At 47.1% G+C, this 16,867-nt stretch overlaps 1 protein-coding gene and 1 long non-coding RNA gene across 13 annotated transcripts in view; one reads left to right on the top strand and one right to left on the bottom strand.

Moving 5' to 3' along the window:
- Positions 1-155: 155 nt before the first annotated feature.
- Positions 156-15,753, bottom strand: NR2F2 (nuclear receptor subfamily 2 group F member 2). 3 transcript variants are annotated; one of them, XM_030954904.1, is made up of 4 exons: positions 15,585-15,753; positions 14,798-14,988; positions 6,535-7,062; positions 3,066-3,382 (listed from the first exon to the last, which is right to left on the bottom strand). In XM_030954904.1, the coding sequence occupies exons 2-4, from the start codon at positions 14,838-14,840 to the stop codon at positions 3,108-3,110; spliced, it is 846 nt and encodes a 281-aa protein (XP_030810764.1). In that variant the 5' UTR covers positions 14,841-14,988; positions 15,585-15,753; the 3' UTR covers positions 3,066-3,107. The 3 variants fall into 3 exon arrangements, with proteins under 3 accessions (XP_030810762.1, XP_030810764.1, XP_030810763.1); XM_030954902.1 differs by lacking the exons at positions 14,798-14,988; positions 15,585-15,753 and adding an exon at positions 8,890-10,341 and having other exon boundaries at positions 156-3,382; XM_030954903.1 differs by lacking the exon at positions 15,585-15,753 and having other exon boundaries at positions 14,798-15,371.
- LOC115907221 overlaps positions 14,036-16,867 on the top strand; it is a 31,581-nt gene continuing 28,749 nt past the window's right edge. For 9 of the 10 annotated variants that reach the window (XR_004061026.1, XR_004061030.1, XR_004061028.1 and 6 more), the window contains exon 1: positions 14,041-14,173. This is a non-coding gene — a long non-coding RNA (uncharacterized LOC115907221). Of the gene's footprint in view, positions 14,174-16,867 lie in introns of all 10 variants that reach the window. The other variant, XR_004061027.1, reaches the window with a different exon arrangement.

Genomic DNA, 16,867 nt, shown 5'->3' with positions numbered 1-16,867 from the left:
GTGTGCGTGCGTGTGTGTGTGTGTGTGTGTGTGTTTTTATTCAACCCTGGTGCATTTTCTGTTTACTATTATTCTCTGTGAACCAAAGCTCGCTGCAAGAAACTTATAAATACAGAGATAGCTTACAGGCTTTAAAACATAAAAAGCAGAGAATGTTTTGGATTTGAAAATCATAAATTATAATTTAATGCCAATAACAATTTACAACAAATGGTTGTTTACAATAAACTAACACAAAACAAACAAGTCAAGATCCTGTGTTCTTAGTAAGCATAAAAACTTCACACACACACACTCACATGGATAGCACTTGCAATAGAAAAAGCTAAATCTAGAGGTCAGCAATTCCCCTGCAATAATAGTATATTTATATATTTATATATATTTATATATTTATAGAAAAGGAGCCATGATTCAGATGTAAAACTCTGCTCAAATTCACAGTCATACGCCCCTCAGCCCCCAGTACAGATGTGTCTAACTGGAACACACTAAAGATCAGGGTTTAATCGACTTTACAGAATGATCTCTCTCCCTCCCTCTCTCTCTTTTTGTGAAACCACAACATGGTGTAGTTACGTGTGGTAAAAAGGGAGAGGGGGAAGCCTCAGACAAGAACAAAATTGCAAGCTTTCACATACAAAGCATCTGCTATAGACCAAGGGGAGGGCGGGCGGGGGGAGAGAGAAAGAAAAGAGAAAAAAAAAATAAATGACACGCACACACACGAAATAAAATATCAACCCCTTGCAAAAACCCACATCATCTTGCCTTCCTTCAGGTTTGGGTTGGGTTATTTGGTGGGTTTGGGTTTTTTTGCCTGCTCGGGACAGCAGTCAATTGCCCAGCGGTGTGTCCGGGGCTGTGCCCCCCGCCCAGGCAGGTCCCTGGCAGCTGCAGGAGAGGGCCCTGTGCCTCCACACACACACAGGGCACATCCAGGGATGCCCACGCCCGCCTGTGTGCCAGCATACACACAGACATATAGCCCATATGGAAAAGAGAGAGATGACCTGTGGTCATGCTTTCACAGTCTAAGGTTAAAAAATAAAAAATAAAAAAATAATAATAATAATAAAAAAAAGAAATCCACTTGAGAGTATATATACATTAAAAACCGACTCCTCAGTGCTAGAAGCTAAAGCCACTCCATTTGAAGACCTCTCAATGACAACGATAGATGGCAACTACGGAGTATTATAAAAAATCACACATACTTAAAGAAAACTCATTGCAAACAACTGACCTATATTTACAATACTGCTATTACCTTGCTTGAATGATCTTGTGCGCGTATGTCAGACATTTACAAAAGATTTTTCGCCCCATTCTGATCATAAAATAGATACTGATCTCCAGATTTCTAATACTTTTTCACAACAATACCTTTCCTACGCAGGCACTTAAGTGTGACAAAAATAAGGGCCTTTTTTTTTTTTTTTCCAGAAAATCCATTTTTAATTAACAGGAGGATTAGATGAATGGGGGTTGATGGTTTACCATTTCAGCATAGTACTTCCTAAAACCAGAGATAAACCACGAACTTAAGTCCTCCACCCCCATCCCGGAATTAAACAGGTAAATACACTACAATACATCTGCTACAAACTTACTGTGACAAGTAAACAAATCAATCGCCTATGGACTTAAATGACTGCAAACTATAGAGAAGTAATGTGGTTTCTGAAAGACATTTATGACAGCCAAACAAGTTTCAGATATCAAATAATATTTTAATTTCTGAATACTTTCAATTTTCCTTGGAATATAACACACAAAGACTCGACCAAACAGTTCAGTTATTATAACTTTTACAGTATACAGAAATGTTGCACTTAAAAAAAAAAAAAAACCTTCAGTTTTTTTAAACACAAAACTGTAAACTCTAAGATACTGAATCAATCACGTTATCTATAAGTGCCAACAGTGTTATTTTGTCATGCTGATTTCAATGGTATTTTTTAAAAAGGGAAAATATCAACAATTATTATAATACAAAGGGCTTGCAAATATACAAACAGATAGAGGAGTTTAATAACAATTCATGATGAACTATGTGGAACCCAATTCAAATTACAAAAGTTCACTTTGCTTGTTTGCTTGTTTTTTTTTTTTTTTCCTTTTAAATCAAAACCGTAGTGTGTCTTGGACACAAAATCCTTCTACCTATAATAAATCCCCACAGTTCATTTTCTGTCCGAAATATCAAAAAAAACCTAGATTTGGGGGGAGTTATATGACACGTGTGGTTCATTCGGGTCTATATAATTATAGCTCTCTCAGCTTCAAGCTAGATTTTGGGTCACCACCTTAAGTGCGCTTCCATCATTGTGTTGTTGAGGGTTTTTTTTTTTCTTTTCCTTTCTTCCTATGATACTTTCGTGGACTCAGTTTTAATTCTTTCAGAACATATATTTTAAGGATACACAGTTTATTTTTTTTTTTTTTAAAGAAGCCAAGGTTATATCAAAAATTATTATAGAACCACAGAATAAACTGGTTTGAAACCAGAAAAATACAAAAAAGAACAGCTATAGGTACATAGACACATAGGACAATTAATAATTTGGAAAAAAAAGACTTACTTTCTTCCGTTCTGCTAATTTTCTCCAAATTTCCTTTAAATGCACTTTAAGCGAGATTTTTTAAAAAGTTTACCCCAAAAAAAAAGAAAAAAAAAGAAGAAAAAGGAAAAAAAGAAAAAGCCCACCATCGTTTCTTTTCTTCTTCTTTCTTTTTTTCTTTCCCTCTTTTTAATTTTTTACAAAAAAAATGATAAGTAGCAAGTTTTTTTCTGAACGACACGGGAGTTTTTAATGCATTCTGTAAAAGTTCATTTGACAGTCTCTTTTTTTAATTCACAGTCCATTAATTTTTTCCTGTCTTCTCTTAGCAAACTTGTAACATCCTTTTACATCCTTTCTTAGCAGAAGGAAATTTAAGAAACAACCAGAACCCAAACGTCATTTGCTTTCCTTTCACTCTCATCTCCCTTCTCAATTTTGAATTTTTGTTTATTTTTTTTAATTTTTGTCTCGGTGTTGTTGTTGGTTTTTTTTTTTTTTTTTTATTTTCTCTCTCTCTCTCTCTCTCTTCTCTTGGATGTTTTATTGAATGGACATGTAAGGCCAGTTAAAACTGCTGCCAGACAGTAACATATCCCTGATTAGGGTTTCTATGGGGGTTTTACCTACCAAACGGACGAAAAACAATTGCTCTATGACAGAAGAGGAGACAGTGCGAAGGGAGGGGAGACGTAGTAATAGCTTCCCGAATCGTGTTGGCTGGTTGGGATACTGGCTCCTAACATACTCTTCCAAAGCACACTGTGACTTCTCCTGTAAACTTTCAACATGGGCTACATCAGAGAGACCACAGGCATCTAGAAGAAAGTGTATTAAAAAAAAAAAAAAAAAAAAAAAAAAAAAAAAAAGAAAGCAATCATCAGATTAAAAAGGTTTTGGTGGTTTGTGTGTTGTTTTTTTTTTTAATTTTTAATTTGGTTTTTTTTTTTCCAAATGTCTAGGTTTAAGAGTGGATCGTGCGCCATCACCTCGCCCCCCAGAGTTTAAGTGGGTTTCACCAGAAGGGACAATCTCTCTGTGCATGTGTGTGTGTGTCTGCATTTCTGTCTCTTCTAGAGGGTCTCCTTTAGGACTGAGCACAGCTCCCAGGGTCGAGATTTCTAATGGCACGACAGACCTGAGGGGTGGCAAGGAGGTGCTGGCCAAGCCTAATTTCATATCTCTGTGGTTTTTGGGGGAAAGGCTGGGGGGCCGGGGAAGCCTTGAGTCAAAAAGGGGGAAAGGGAGCCACTATTTCTCCACACCCCCCCTTCTTGGAAAATAATTGGGGGGAGCCTAACCCTGTGATGAGAAGGACTACTACTCACAGTGATAGAAATCATAATAATAAAAAAAACTGGCCCAGCCAAAGATAATGGCGCCCCGGATCCAGCAACAGATTCTCCCCCAAAGAAGACAACGCGTTTTTCTTCAGTCTTTGAAACTGATTTAAGTGGCCCTTTAAAACTGATCTTGTCAGTTTAGCCTATTCAGAGGCAGCCATGCAAACTGTGATCTCTCTGTTCATTTGAGCTGTTTCTTTTCCCCCCTCTTTTCTTTTCTCTTTCTTTCTTCCCCCCCCTCCACTCCCCCCTCTTTTTTTTTTTCCTCTTCTTCTTCTTTTTAAACCTAAAGGCCCTTACAAGAAGAAAACTCCCTGATAGGGTCTGGACATTTTTTCTTTTTTTTTTTTTTTTTTTTTTTTTTTTCCCTGATACGCTAAAATACAATAAGTTCCCTTTAAATCAGAGACGTCTGTGCTGAAAGAGCACAGGTTGTGACCTGACCTCCCTGTGGCTTTCCTAGGCACAGGGCTAACACATGCATATTCTGCGAGTCATTAGAACCCAGATTTTTCCCCCCTCCCTCTTAAAAGAGGCTGCAGCAAACATTATATGCATCTATGTGTGTCTGCTTTACATCAGGGAGGGTTATTGGGGTGCTGCAGAAGCTGCAAGCATCACCCTATATTTTTGTGCATGCGGCTGTCTTCCCCAGAATCAGATAACAAGAAACGTTTATCTAGTTGGGAGGCAATTTACACGCCAGGCCTCCCATTTTGAAAATAGTCATAAATTAAACAGTTACGACAGGATCGGACGATTGTTTTCTCAGAAGGCTAAAAAAAAAAAAAAAAAAAAAAGTGATTTGGGAGAAAAGGCAGGATTGGAAATAAACTCCTTGGTGTGGGTGTGAGCTGGGCAGGGGCTGGGGAGGGATGTGAGCGTGTGTGGGATCCTCGCTGAGCGGCTGAGCGAGGGAGAGGAAAATGCATCCTAGAAAAACGATAGAAAAATAAAATAAGCACCCCACGGACACCCCTTCCCACTCGGGATCCCTGTCTCCCTGTGGCTAGATGTGCCCTGCTCATTGATCATCTCAGGATTTAACACCAGTAATTGGGGGGGGAGGAAAAAAAAAAAAGGAGAAGTTTTTTATGTGTAAAGCAATAATATATAAAAGGAAGTTTAGGTCACGACCCAGAACCTGGACAAAGTCCAGAAAATGACTTCGTTCCCCAGACCCCCTTTAACACAACAAGGAACGGATTGTGAGCCCTTCTTTTCCCACATAAACTACATTTTTTTCCTGTTTCCTGATATCAGGCTTTAAAAAACTCTGATGAGTAATTATTTTGCAGGTCCTGCTTCCATTCATATGTTTATCGCGTGGCCACTTTCCCAAGCGTCCGAATGAGTTACAGGCGAAATACATGTATTTTTAAATTTAATCCCCAAACTTCCAGGGCTCCAGCACACTGGGTTGCCGGTGCAGCCTCAAAGTTAGTGATCTGAGATAACGTATTGCACAAATTAGCGAGCAGATTTTTTTTTTTTTCCCCTCAGAAGAAAAAAAAAAAAAATTTAGCCTCCAGAGTTAATATCAGGATTATTACTCACCCAGGTTAAACTCTAGTGCAAGCTAATTAGATTTCACAACGCACTCAATTATTGCTTTATAACTCATGCACTATTTCTAGGCAGCAAAAGTTGACACATATTTCCCCCCCCCTCCCCTCTTTGATTATCTAAGAAACACCTCGAGGTCTTTTCCTCGGGAGAGTCATGCTTGTGCCACCCCGGAATTACACTGCGGAGCGGCAGCTTCAGCCTCCTCTTACTTTTCCATACTATCCCTGTCTACTTATGGTAATGATCTTTTCGCACCCGCTACTCGCTTTGGACTATGCAGTTCCTGCTGGGTACAAATGCAAACTTTTCCCCTTAGCTTAAATGACACAGAACTGCTCACTGCCACATTCTGTTTAAATCAGAGACAGCTCTTTGCAAAGTTGATTTATTTTATTTTATGAGATGGCAGGGAACATATTTTAAACTCAGATTTGCACATTTAACTTTTTTTTTTTTTTTTAAATTCAATTTTTAATCCTGCAGGGCTTTTTTCCCTTCCTGGCTGCCCATAAAATGATCCTCTTTTTCAAGTGGTTTCACTGATAGGACGACTTGTATTTAACAACATCAAACAGATTTTGCTGCTGTTCGGATGCGTGTCATTAAATGCAACAACCCAGAGCTATACTGTTAAATAAAATATTATTTTCAATGGGAAGAGCGCAGTCTCTCGTGGCGAATGGGTGCCTCTTCCCGGGCCCCTTCTTTCCCAGTCCCCAGCATTATTCAGCTAGGCTTGGGGTGTATTTTGGCTGCCTGCTTTTTTCTTTAAAAAAAAATGAAAATAAATGGGGTGTGTGTATTTTATTTTGATTTTATTTTTTTCTCTGATTTGCACTCCCTAGAAGATGGGATGCTCGGATCCGAGGCCCTGCAGGGCAGAGCACAGGGCACCGCTTCCTAAAAGGAAAAGAGACCACGCTGGTTCTCGGGGGGCAGGGAGCGGGCATGGGGTGCAGGCAACAACACTTTGCAAGAGCAAACACTTCTCAAGGGGGGCCCGGGGAAGGAGAGAAAAAGAAAAAAAATAAAAAAAGGAGCAAAGAAATGCCGCCTACCTGAGGTGAAGAGGACTATGGCCTTTAAACAGCTATATTCTGCAGAGTCGACATGCAATGCTTTCAGTTTTTCTACTTGCTCTTGGAAGATTCGTATGTGGTCCATAAAGGCGACCACTCGGTCAGCAGACATTGGCGAAGCGTGGAGGCCAGCAGCTGCCAGGAGCGGAGCTACGTGGAGGGGCATGGAGCACTGGGCAGCGTTGAGGACAAATAACTCGCTCCAGGTCAGCCTCAGGAGAGCCACCTGGTCTGTGATCTGCAGGTCTGGGAAGAAGGGGATATTCCTGGCCCACTCCACCGCGCTGAAGAGCATCCTAGCTGCCAGTTCACAAATGTTCTCGATGCCCATGATGTTGTTGGGTTGCATGCACTGACTGCCAAAGCGGGAGGTGGGGTAGGGCTCTGCTCTCAGAAGAAGGGAGATATATCCGGATAGGTAGGAATGGCAGTTGAGAGGGTCCCCATTTGTCAAGGCGAACTGACCATGAGTTGGCTGTGTGGGTGGCATTCTGCCCCTCTGGACCGCTGCAGTAAATAAAGAAGAAACTACAGCTATTAATATCTGAATTGCGACCATCGGTTCCAATACAGCCTGCTTTGTGTGCTTGTGCGTGCCTGTGTGACCCCGCACCCGGCCAGCTTCGGGGGGAAACGTGCATTTTCCCAGCCAGAGTTCAGCCCCAGCCCCGCTCTAAGGCTCCGCAGTTCTCGGGTCAAGTCAAGCAACAACAAAAGCTGAGGGACGCTGTGGGCTCGGCCAGGGCTGCTGTGGGAGCCCAGCTCCTCACTTCCCAAAACACACCACAGTCCAGTTATCCCCCCCTCCCCTGCACCGCCACCCCCTCTTTCCAGAGATGCAGGATACGTCTTTGTGTGTTTTTTCTCCGTTACACCTAAACCAGCTCGTTGATTTGAGGCTGGGGGAGCGGGATGGGGAAGGAGGAGGGGAGAAGGAAGAAACACTTCAGTTCGAAAGCCCCGGCTCTGGTCCCACACGCGTTTCTCGCCCACTGAATACATTGTTGCTGCTGGTATTATACATCCCCCCTTCTCGTAAAAAATACCAAAGGAGGCGAAATCACCCCACAACATCCCCGGCAGGTCCCCTGGTGAGGCTGAGGGCATTATCCAAAGGCACCTTCCCCCGCTGCCCATGGAAAGTGGGCCTTTCATTTTGTTAATAAATTTACACGGTGACAGCGAGAGAAAAAGGAGAGAGAAAAAGGGCTCAGAGGCAGAGAGACGACAAGAAGGGAGAACGCCTAAAAATGTGCTTGATTTATATTTGTTATCGCCTGTATTCCAAGGTTAGTTACTCTTGCAGAAACACAAAGAGAGGAGCCCGGCGAGTCCCAAGCCCCCTCACCCTTAACCTACATAGCAGCGTCCAGACACAGAGCACGCACTGGAAAACTGCAGGCTCACATTTCCCGTCTAATTTTATATCACAAAGACTCCACTTGCAGAGATCCGAGCACCCCACACTTACTTCTGGACTGCTCCTTACACCCCCCACCCCATCCCTTCTACCCCCTCCTGCCTCTCCCGGAGGAACAAGAAAATAAGAGGAAGAAGAGGAAAGTGAGGTAATAACAACCAGGAAAGGCAGGCACACGGCAGTGTGTGTATACACACACACTCGTGGAGATATGTGTGTGTGTATATATATATTTTTAAAGGAGGAAAAATCCGGCTGGGAATCCACAGTGGAGTGCTGTAGAGCCTCGGTAGGGTGAGTTCCATTGTAATAGTAATTTGAACCGCCTGTGTAAAATTGCAATCTAAGGCAGGGTGCTGGAGGATATATATATATGTGTATGTGTGTGTATGTGTATGTGTATGTGTGTGTGCATCTCGGGAGGCTCCGTGTGTGTGTGTACACACACGCACATACATACACACACACACACAGGGCTGCTCGGGGGACGGGGGCTAAGGCTGAGCATGCAGGAGGAAACACGAAGGAAAAGTAACCACACGTCAGAATCATCATCTCGCTCCTAAGCAGCGTGAAACTAAAAATCCACTTTCAATAAACCTCCATCAGCAAAATCAAAACAAACACAAATCAATTACGAGTGCAGGAGAAAGCATGCGAGAGCCCCTGCCTCCCTGCCCACCCTCCCCAACACCGCTTTCTTTCATTACGAGAAAGTTTCTGGCTGGTTTATTCGAGGGGGTGGGTGGGGGGGAGGAAAGGTTCTGGTTGGGTTTGGGGTTTGGAGAGGAAAGTTAAAAATGCTAAGAGCAATTATATATATTATTTAAAAATAATAAAAAAAGGAAAACCAAACAAACCCCAAAACGCAGCGAGTGAAAAAAAAAATTGCAAAACAAATGAAATCCCAATACCTTCCCGTCTCATGCCAACTTTGAGGCATTTTTTGAGGCGGCAGTACTGACACTGATTGCGGTGGTGCTGGTCAATGGGACAGTTCCTGTTGGCACGACAAGTGTAGCTGAGATTCCTCCTTACACTCCGCTTGAAGAAACTCTTGCAACCCTCGCAGGTAAACTGGCCATAATGTTTGCCACTAGACTTGTCCCCACAAACCACACATTCAATGTGCTGCTGCTGCTGCTGCTTGTCTCCTTGGTTCTGCTGGCTCGGCGGGTTGGTCTGGGCTGGCGTACTGGGAGGGCCCCCGGGCCCCGGGGTCTGTGGGGTGTGCGGGGCCCCGGCCGGGGGTCCCTGCACCGGCGGGGCTTGCGAAGGCTGCGTTCCCTGAGCTCCGGGCACATCGTCCTGGGGGTCTCGCCACGCACCGACTACCATTGCCATATCTATTGGACACCGTTGCCAAACTTCCTGTTCCCCCTTTATTTTCAAAGTTTGTTTGCTTTGCTTTTCAGATCAGCTTTGCAGCAGTCTTTTTATTTTTTTGTCCTCCCCTCTCTCTCTCTCTCTCTCTCTCTCTTTTTCCCTCTCTCTCTTTTGTTGTTTTGCCTTTTTTTTTTTTTTCAGGAGGGTCAGGGTGGGGGGGATCTCCCGGTACCGGCGAAGGTGCAGAAGCACGGGGCGATGGAGGTGTGTGTGCGGGGGGGCGAGGTGCGAGTCGATTGTCTGGGCTCCAGGAGAGCAAAGTAAAGGGGTGGTGGGGGTGGGGGAGAGAGGGGGAGAGAGAGAGAGAGAGAGAGAGAGAGAGAAAAAAAAAAAAAATCTCTTCAAAGATCTCCCTCTCTCTCTCTTAGAGCTGATCTGCAGCAGAGTAGTTGAAGGAGGAGAGGCGGGTGTCTGGGGGCCAGGTCCAGGGAAGCTCGCAGTCAGCCATTCAGGAAAGCCATCAAAATAAGAATGAATAAAAGGTTAAAGATTACACACACAGCGGAAAAAAACACGCACAGCAGAGGAGACTCTTCTCGGCGCGGAGAGCGGTCGGTCTCGCCGTAGTTTTTGGAAGTCCAGCTTGCAGCAGCAACATCAACTGCGATCGCTTTGTTTTTGTGGGCTTTTTTTTTCCTCCTCCTCCTCTTTCCTCCTCTCTCTCTGCTCTGTCTCTCCTCCCTCCTTCGCTCGCTTTAATTCTTCCTCTCCGCCGCTCCGCCCGGCCGCTGCGCTCTTGCTCTCTCTCGCTCCCTCTTTTGGGCTCGGGGGTGTGGGGGGGCTGTTGGCTTTTTTTTTTCCTCCTCCTCCTCGCTCTCTCTTTTTTTTTTTTTTTGTTTTATAAAAAAATTCTTATGATCGTTACGATTACGATTATTATGAATTATTATTATGATTGTTTATTTGTTCCTCCTCCTCTCCGGCGCCGCCGCTCTGTTCCGCTCTGCCCCGTTCCGCCGGTTCGCCGCTCCCGCCGCGCCGCGTCCCCGCCGCCGCTCCCGCTCCCGCCGCCGCTCGGGTGCCGCTGCCGCCGCTCCCGCCGCCGCCGCTCCCGCCGCCGCTGCCGCCGCCGCCGCGCTGCCTTATGCTGCTTCTGCCGCCTCGCAAGTGGGCTCTCGCCTCCGCGCCGCCGGTGCTCACGGCGCGGGCAGGGGAAGGGGGGCCGCGGGGCGGGGGGGAGGGAAGGAGTCAACTCGCCAGCGCAGCAGCGCCCAGCCAGCCAGGATGATAAAAGAGGGGAGCGGGAGGAGGAGGAGGAGGAGGAGGAGGAGGAGGAGGAGGGAGGAGGAGGAGGAGGAGGGAGAGGAGAGAGAGAGAGAGAGAGGGAAGGATCATAACCCAGCGCGCAGCATCGCTCCTCAGCCGGGGAGGGAGGGAGGAGGGGAAAAAAATCACCACGGGGAGAGCGCGCCAGCGCCCCCCCCCCCAAAATAAAAAGAAGCAGGGGCTCCCCCCCTCCCCTCCCCTGGCGGCGGCGGGGAGGGGCGGCGCGGGGCGGGGCGGGCGGGCGGTGCGGGCGGCGTGTGGGCCGAGGAGCGGCGAGCGCGCTCCCCGCCGGCCGCTCGCCCCGCTGGCGGGAGAGTGAACTTTGACACGGCTGCTGCAACTCAGCGCGCGTCGCCATGGCGACCGCGCGCCTTATAAGCAACCGGGCCGGCGCCTGAGTGGCCAGGCGCGCGCGCCCCGCCCCCCGGCCCTCATTGGCCCGCGCCGCCCTTGCGCGGCCCGCCATGGCCGCCGCCGCCGCCCGCGCGGTCCTAGCGCCGCCCGCCGCCCCGCGCCTGCCGCCCCGCGCCCTCACGCCCCGCCGGGGTCAGGGGTGAGGGCGAGCCCGGCGTGCGGAGCGCGGCGCCGCCGCCGCCGCCTCACCTGGGGCTGCCCGCCGGGCCACGGCCTCGGGGGTCGGAGGGGGCGGCCGGGTGCAAAGCGGAAAGCAGGCGCTAAACCGAGGTAAAAACTCCACGGAATAAAGTAAAGCCGAGCCCCGGCGCTGCCGCCGCCGCTGCGGGGAAGGGGCGGCCGCGGGTTGTCCGAAAGCGCTCGGGAGCGCAGTGCGGACTGCCGCCCGCCGGGGGTCTCACGGCGGAGCTCCCCGGCCCCGCTCCGGGCACCTGCGCTCGGCGCGGCCGCCCCGTGTCCCGCCGCCCGCCCGAGCCGAGCCCCGGCCGCCCGCGGAGCCGCGCCGAGCCCGGCCGGGCTGCGCTGATGTGCGCCGAGCGGAGCGCGCCCCGCGCTCCGGGAGCGGCCGCTCGCGCTGCCCGGCCCTGGCGGGGCGCGGGGGCTCCGCCGCTCCGCCCGAGCGCTCCTGGGTCCCGCTCGCCCCGGAGCGAGGGCAGCGCGGCTCCGCTGCAGACAGTTCCGGAGCCCGGCGCTCCGCAGAGCGTGACAGCCTTTCCTTCCGCACGGCATCGCCACGGCGTGGCTCGCCTCAACCCCTTTAACTTTATTTCGGGGTTTTGCGGGTTTGGGGGCTTGGTGACCGCACGTACCCCGACACTGTAACCCGACCTCCGTTCTGTACCACGAGCAGGTAACAGAGCTAAGCACTGGGACGTGTTTATTTCCCGCTGAATGGAGCTACCGGCCAGCGGAGCGGGGACTCGAGTCCGTCTCCCGGTGAAAATGGCCAAAAGACACTCGAACAAGCGAAGGGACGGAGAGATAAAATAGAAAACATGTTAACATAGACAGATAAATGCCCGGCCGGACCATTCCTTCTCTGCGAACACACGCGTCTGTGAGCGCTCACATCCCAGCCGGTCACCAAGCACGGCCGCGGGGACACAGACCTGGGCACAACTCTGTCAGGGATTAATTGCCCCTCACCTCCTCACACACACTTTTTCATGTTGCACATGCCCACACACTTCTGCCGCAGAAATAAAACGTGTGGCTAAAGCCGCAGGTGCGGGGATGGTTGGAAAGTTGTAAAAAGCACCTCGACTTGAGAGTGTCCTGCCGGGAAACCTGGCATGTTCAGACCCCACGGGCGAAGAGGTTTTTGCGACTCAATTTCAAAGACAAGGCTGCAGCGTTCCCATTGATCCTCACGGAGCAAAAAATAACCTTTACCCAAAACAGTGACCAGGAGGGACTGGGAAGACAGAAAGTGGGGAAGGAATCTTTCCAGGTTAAAATGTGGGGAGCTGCCTTATGGTTTCCAAACAAGCCAGAGCTGAGGAGGTGACCTTTCGGGGAGGGTAGGAGAAGGTGGGGGTTCAAAATGCAGAATAGCCACAGATTGTTGCTGATGTTGGATTTCCTGAGGAAAAAAATAAAAGCCAAAAACCCAAACCACAACCCAACACCAACCTTTCCTGTCTCGAATCTGACAAAGTAAACAGGATTAATTCGCCATATGAAAAAAAACACAAACGCCGTCCTAACAAATGCAGAAATCAGAAGAGAAAGCGGTTTTAACAGGACGCACAATATTAATAGTTTGAACGTATGATCGTAAAAATGAAAAACCATTGATATACGCTTAAAAGCCGCCGTATACGCTGATTGCTCAAGCATTAATGAAGAATGCCCCAGATTAACTATTTGCTCTTCGAGGGATGCAGCGATATAACTATCTATTAGCACCATTAGATGCTTTGCTATTTATTTGAAAACACCCCTGCGAGTGGGTTGAGACAGAGGAGATGAATGTAAAAATGAACTGCAGCTAATTTCGCTAAATAATCCTCGAAACCTGAGCGCTTCGCAAGGAAGGGGGAGATTCTCCACTGTCCTTCTCTGAGGCTTAATGACGATAGAAATGCTCTGGTTTAAAAGTGAGACCGTGTTGGTTTTCCAAATAAACAAACGCATCCCTCCTGCCATTTTACTGCAGATGTAAATTTATTTTAATGAGAGGGAGTGGAAGGATTTATTTTGCTAAAATTGAGTTGGGGATAGAGCCGGTGTAAATCTTTAGGTTTCAAAAAGAGAGGAGGAAGGAGGGGGAAGCTGCTTTCCTGGCAGAAAGCTGCCTAACAGTCCTCTAATTCTTTCTAGATTAAATCGCAATATGAATACAGCATCGAACAAATACCGAGTTTCGCTCTGAACTCAGTGGAAAGCAGTTACGTCTAACAGAATTCAATGAATTCCTCTTCTCCCTCAATGTAGTATGTGTGTGTTTTTCTCTTCCACCACACTGAAGTTCCATGAATAGGGAAAGTGGCTCCTATTGTGTGCCTCTGAACTTCCAAGTCAATGCAATTTTTAACCACTGGCTTGTGGTACTTTGAAAATCACCAGGGGCTGTCAGAGTTGGGTCCTCTGAAAAATTTACAGTGCTAAATCAGAGCATATGCTGTGAGAGAGGAAAAAAAATTGCTTAAGATTGGAGCAAGTACAGTATCTGGCTGCCCCCTAGTGTAAGTCTCTTATCTGCCTAAAATTCAACTTTAAAAGAAAAGGATCTCTTAAAGGGAAACGACTTTTGGCTCACGTATGCATACGAGAATGAAACTTCTGTACATTTTAATCTGATTAATTCCTAAGGATTTAAAATTAATTGGCTTGGGCACTCCTAGACCGGACTATAAGATTTCTGCATCAGGGTTTCTGCGAGAGCTGTGCCGAATAGGTATTTTTAAGGGATAGTGGTAAGGGATTGGGGTGGGGGGGGGGAGATCCTGTTTTGTGATTTTTTTTTTTTTAACGAGGATCCGAGCCTCGCTTGCTGTTGTCAGAGCAAAACACTTCTGCTGCTTAAAGTCAGATCTACGTCTTTTGCAATAATACTTTAAAAAAAAAAAAAAAGAAGGATAAATAATTGCCTTAAAGCCTCAGCCGAACTGCCAACCACACCTTCGGATGGTGAGTATATTCCAGCTTCTTTCCATTGTACTTGCTTAGCCAGGGAAGCGGCCGGAGGGGGAGAGGGGATCTCGGCGCTTTACCTTCACCACCGACCCTTTTTTTTTTTTTTTTTTTTTTTTTCTCCCCCACCCCAAATAAACGCTGCCAGCTGCACACAGCGACGCGATCGCGGGCAGTTTAATACCTATCACTTAAGTTCAGAGCCTCGTCCTGCCCTCCCAACCCTCCGGAGCAGGTCGGTCCGCGCTCCGCCCGAGCATTCCCGGCGCCGGGCGCTGCTCCCGGGGAAATGACTCGGAGGCGCTTTGCCTCGGACCTGGAAAGCGGCTCCGCTCCTTGGGTTTGTTCGCTTGTTTGTTTGTTTGCTGCTTTTGCTTTATTTAGCTAAAGGACATGCTAACTGATGGTGCTGCAATTACACATACTTGGGTCTGCCCCCCTCCCCTCTTCCCCTCCTTAGAGCAACCCACGTAACCTTAGAAACGATCGTTTAAGACGCACGTTAGCTAACATTTGCTTTTTTGGATTTTTTGTTTTCCTTAAAAGAGAAACACAAGAATCACAACACATTGCCCGAAAAAAGTGTCAAAGAAGAAGAAAAAAAACTATAAGTAAACATACCAAAACCATATTTGCCTTGTTCAAGGTCCCAAATCGCTTGCATCTTCCTTTTTCTACCTCTCCTTTAGTTTGGCAGGTGAAACAAACAAATAAAAAAAAAATTCAGACCGCTGTTTGCCCCCCAGAAAGATGTGCGTTGGGTAATTAAAGAGAAGTCTCCTTCTTGGTGTTTATCTAAGCGATTGTGCAAACTGATTAAAAAAAAAAAAAAAGAGAGAAAAAAAAAAAGTAAAGTTACAGCCTTCAGGGGGGGAAAAAAAGGAAGCAAGGTGAGGGGAATAGATTTCCCACAACCTAAAGGGAAGTGCTTTCGATGTATTATTAGCGATCAGCCTTGGGAGAGAGAGGAAAAAAAAAAAAACACCCTGAACACACTCTAACTTTACACAGACAAGATTTCAGGGGGGGCTTTGTACACAGCTGCTTAGGAATGTGCGCCTTGCCTTTAAGAAAAAATCCCCAAGCCCAAGGTAGGAGATGTCTTTGAGTGATCCTTGTCTCATTTCATTCCTTAGAAGGAAGAGCGTCTCGCTACACCTTGTTTGGAGCTGGAAATGCGAGACTTAAAAAAAAAAAAAAATTAGAAAAAAAAAAGGGGGAAAAATATTCCCAACCCACCCTTCCAATTGGGGAGAAAAAAAAAAAAGAGAGGGAAATCTCCTAAGTTAATGACTGTGGGGGTAGGATGGATGCGAAGGATTTCAGCCCCCCCTCCCCCCCTTTCCCACCTCCCCCCCCCCCCGGCAGAAAAAAAAAAAACGAAAAGGGAAAAAAAAAAAAAGCCAACCGCAAACAACTACAGGCTGGACTATCAACACATGCACCGAAGGGGAAAAAATATATAGTGTCCTGTGTAGGGTCGGCAGGGAACGCAAGCACACGCTAAAGCAAGTTGGGAAAGAATCCGAGCTAATCAGCAATCTCTTTCTCTCTCTCTCCTTCTCTCCCTCTCCCCCTCTCTCTCTCTCTCTCACTGCCCCTGAGATCCCAGCTCGAAAGAGGTACTCCACATTTTTTCATTACCAAAAATCCGTTGCAATAATCATTTGTTGCTAATTGAAACCCTTGGAGACATTTTTCCCCACCCCCTTCACAAACATGGCAACTTTTAGTCATGGGAAGCACGTTTAGTTTTATTTTATTTAAATTAAAAAAAAAATACGGTTAGGAAAAGGCTGAATCTTTCACCCACGAGAAATATCAGCGAGTCAGCCCCCTTCCCCGGGATGGGAGGGGGGAGTGGGGGGAACGGGACCCCGGTACAGTGAGGGCTTGGGAAAATTTGGAATACATTATACCGCCTTTGGCAGGAGAATACTCTCCAACTAATGGATTCCTGCTCCTTTTTGTGTGTGTGTGTGTATCAGTGTGGGGGGTTTCTGGAAAGAGGGGTGGTGGTCGTGGTGGTGGGGAGCCGAGCTTTTATTTTAAGAAACTGTTAGGGTAGGGAGTGTGTCATACTTGACAAATGGAACAAACGCTCTTCCATTTCTTGCTTGTCCTTGCCTTAAAACAGGAATTAAGTTAACCACAGTGCTGCATGTTAATTGCATGTTTACTGGGCTAATGAAAATTACAAAAGGGTTTTGCCACCTCGATCGGTGATGAAAAAGTATGAAGGCGATTGTCATTGCAGCCTTCGGGGAGGGCCCGGGGGTTGGGGGGGAAGGACCGGCCACGAACAATATTGATCAGAAGAAGGATAAATCTTTTAACTGCTTGTTAATACCATAAATATGGTCTACACAAGTTTCCACTCTTGTTAAGTCTAATCAGTACATGGAAGATGGAGACATAGCCCACTTGAATGAATTTTTATTATTGCCAGAGGGGTACTTGCATCTGTGGGCTCCCTCCCCTCCTCAATTTGAGCACCCCCCGGCCCCCCCTTCCAAAATCCCCCCTTGCAGGGGAGGATCGTGAAGGTGTGCAGAAAGCACAGGAGAAAAATCCAAGCTTTTTTGTCCTTTCTTCATTTTTCCAAATGCTCCTTTTTTATTTTTTTTTGTAAAGCTGAATGGGTCATGGCGGGGAAAGCCTAAAGCGGGGGGACATCCCTGCCCGACCCCC

Source organism: Camarhynchus parvulus, chromosome 10 (assembly GCF_901933205.1).
Source record: "Camarhynchus parvulus chromosome 10, STF_HiC, whole genome shotgun sequence".
In the NCBI taxonomy this organism is placed as follows: domain Eukaryota; kingdom Metazoa; phylum Chordata; class Aves; order Passeriformes; family Thraupidae; genus Camarhynchus; species Camarhynchus parvulus.
This window is presented reverse-complemented; position numbering and strand designations above follow the sequence as displayed.

Bases quoted from the DNA above. Each gene is read 5' to 3' on its own strand.
- NR2F2 (XM_030954902.1), bottom strand. From the start codon at position 9,319: ATGGCAATGGTAGTCGGTGCGTGGCGAGACCCCCAGGACGATGTGCCC. The intron at 7,063-8,889 runs GTATTGGGATTT...TATTTACTGCAG, and splicing joins AGTTGGCATGAGACGGGAAG to CGGTCCAGAGGGGCAGAATG. The intron at 3,383-6,534 runs GTAGGCGGCATT...ACTTTCTTCTAG, and splicing joins CATAGTCCTCTTCACCTCAG to ATGCCTGTGGTCTCTCTGAT.